Source organism: Podarcis muralis, chromosome 13, assembly GCF_964188315.1.
Source record: "Podarcis muralis chromosome 13, rPodMur119.hap1.1, whole genome shotgun sequence".
Taxonomy (NCBI): domain Eukaryota; kingdom Metazoa; phylum Chordata; class Lepidosauria; order Squamata; family Lacertidae; genus Podarcis; species Podarcis muralis.
In genome coordinates, this window is record NC_135667.1 from 26,287,627 (window position 1) to 26,289,960 (window position 2,334).

General features: G+C 41.1%; 1 protein-coding gene across 1 annotated transcript; it reads right to left on the reverse strand.

The window, feature by feature from the left end:
• Positions 1–502: 502 nt before the first annotated feature.
• On the reverse strand, positions 503–1,405 carry LOC114582156 (vomeronasal type-2 receptor 26-like). The gene has a single exon (XM_028702948.2). It carries the CDS (start codon positions 1,403–1,405, stop codon positions 503–505), a length of 903 nt encoding a protein of 300 aa, XP_028558781.2.
• Between the last annotated feature and the right edge of the window lie 929 nt (positions 1,406–2,334).

Here is a 2,334-nt window from a genome sequence, read left to right on the forward strand (position 1 = left end):
TTACAAAGATATGCAACCATGATCTACCTATGCACTAGAATTTATCTGAGAATGTCACTATTGGATGTCTGTAGAATTAGATATTTTTCAAAATTTATGAATGCTTGCCCCTCTTTTGTTTTCCAAATCCCTTTAAAGTCAGTGTGGTATTGTGTATAGAGCACAGTACTCAAATGAAGGATCCACCTTGAAATGGAACCTCTGCTATGAAGCTCGCCCAGCCTAACATAGCTAACAGTGATCTTGAGAACATAGCATTGATAGAGCTCAATGAATGCTGTCCTGCTCTGTTTAGATGAATGGTATGGACAGATAGTGAAGAAAAGGAAAGGAAAGAAAGGAACAGGAACAGGAACAGGAAAAGGAACAGGAACAGGAACATCAACATTTATGTCATTTTATTATGTTCTTCGTACAACACAACCTAAATCTTAATTTGTACTTCAATCAGAAAAAGCATGACTGAACAATGGAAGTCACATTCTGAAAATAGCAATGTTCTTCAGCGTTTTCCTCTCCTGGTTAACTGCTCCCTTTTGTTCAGCTCAGGCTTGAACAGGATAATGTAGCATTTTGGGAAGAAGATGCAAGTCAGCAACCCAGCACTGGAGGCCAAGATGGAGAAGATCTCCACAGCCACCATGTATTTCCCTTTGGTGCTCAAGTAAGTTGGAACAAAGGACAACCAAACACTGCAAAACACCAACATGCTGAAAGTGATGAACTTGGCTTCGTTGAAACTGTCAGGCAAATTCCGGGCAAAGAAAGCTACAGTGAAGCTGGCCATGGCTAGCAAGCCCATGTAGCTCAGGACACAGTAAAACATGATTGGGGATGACTCGTTACATTGTAATACAATCTCCTCAGTCATTGACTGGGCGTCAGTATCTGGGTATGGAGGAGAGGTGGAAAGCCACACCAGGCAGATGCCCGCTTGGAGAATGGAGCAAGAAAGGACAATGCAGTTGGCCAGGCTTTTCCCCACCCACTTCTTCATCCTGGATCCAGGCTGTGTGGCCATGAAAACGAGAACCACAGTGATGGTTTTGGCCAGCACAGAAGACACAGCCATTGTGAACACAAGGCCAAAGGCAGTTTGGCGCAGAAAACATGTCACTTTGTCAGGTCTGCCAATAAACAGAAGTGCAGAAAGGAAGCAGAGCAGGAGGGAGATGAGGAGAGTGTAGGTCAGGTCCCTGTTGTTGGCTTTAACTATGGGAGTCTCACGGTGCTTCAAAAATATTCTTAGCATCAAAACTGTGATAATGGAAAATGAAACAGCAGAAATCGTTAAACTGATACCCAAAGGTTCTTCATAAGATAAGAAGGTTTTAGTCTTGGTAATACAAGCATTCTGGCCCTTGTTTGCATATTGATCATCTGGACATTTGGAACACACAGGCATATCTGAAATTTAAAAAAACAAAAAATATCAGGTTAGAATTATTTTTAACCTTTTGCTTCTGTGGTAGCAAGAACATAATAATGAATAAGTCACACAAATTTGGAATAGCTGTTGCTCTCAGTCATCTACACTGCAGGTGGCACTGTGGTCTCAACCACTGAGCCTCTCAAGCTTGCCAATTGCAAGGTTGGCAGTTTGAATCCACACAACCGTGTGAGCTCCCATTGCTTTGTCCTAGCTCCTGCCCACCTAACAGTTTGAAAGCATACCAGTGTGAGTAGATTAATAAGTACTGCTGTAGTGGGAACGTAAACAACATTTCTGCACTCTCTGGCTTCCGTCTCTATGTCCTGTTGTACCAGAAGCAGTTTAGTCATGCTTGTCACCTGACCCAGAAAGCTGTCTGTGGACAAACACCAGTTCTCTTAACCTGAAAGCGGAGTTGAGTGACGCACCCCATAGTCAAATTTGAATGAACTTAACCATCCAGGAGTCCTTTACCTTTACATTTTTCCTACAATATGTAATAACTGAAAAGGAAATATTCTCCTTACTTGTGTACTCACTCATATATTCAATTCTATTTTTATGGTGCGAAATGTGGTGTTACATTCAAGGGCTAAAATATCGTGGGCTCATTAAAATATAGAAATAACAAGGTAATTTCACAGAACATTAAACCAGATCGTATGTTCATCTTTCTCCCCATAATGTATTGTATTATGTAGTTCTTGTATGGACATTAGCACATATTTCCAGGCTATCACATGTGCTGTAAATGTTATGGGTGCCTCAACGTGGTTGGGTGATAAATAAATTCAATTTTATTAGTAATACTGCTTTGTGTGAAGCAAAGCTGGGTTGTTATTACTATTTTACAAAAACAAGCAAACTCTCATGCTTTTAGGGATCAGTGGGGGAAACAAGCC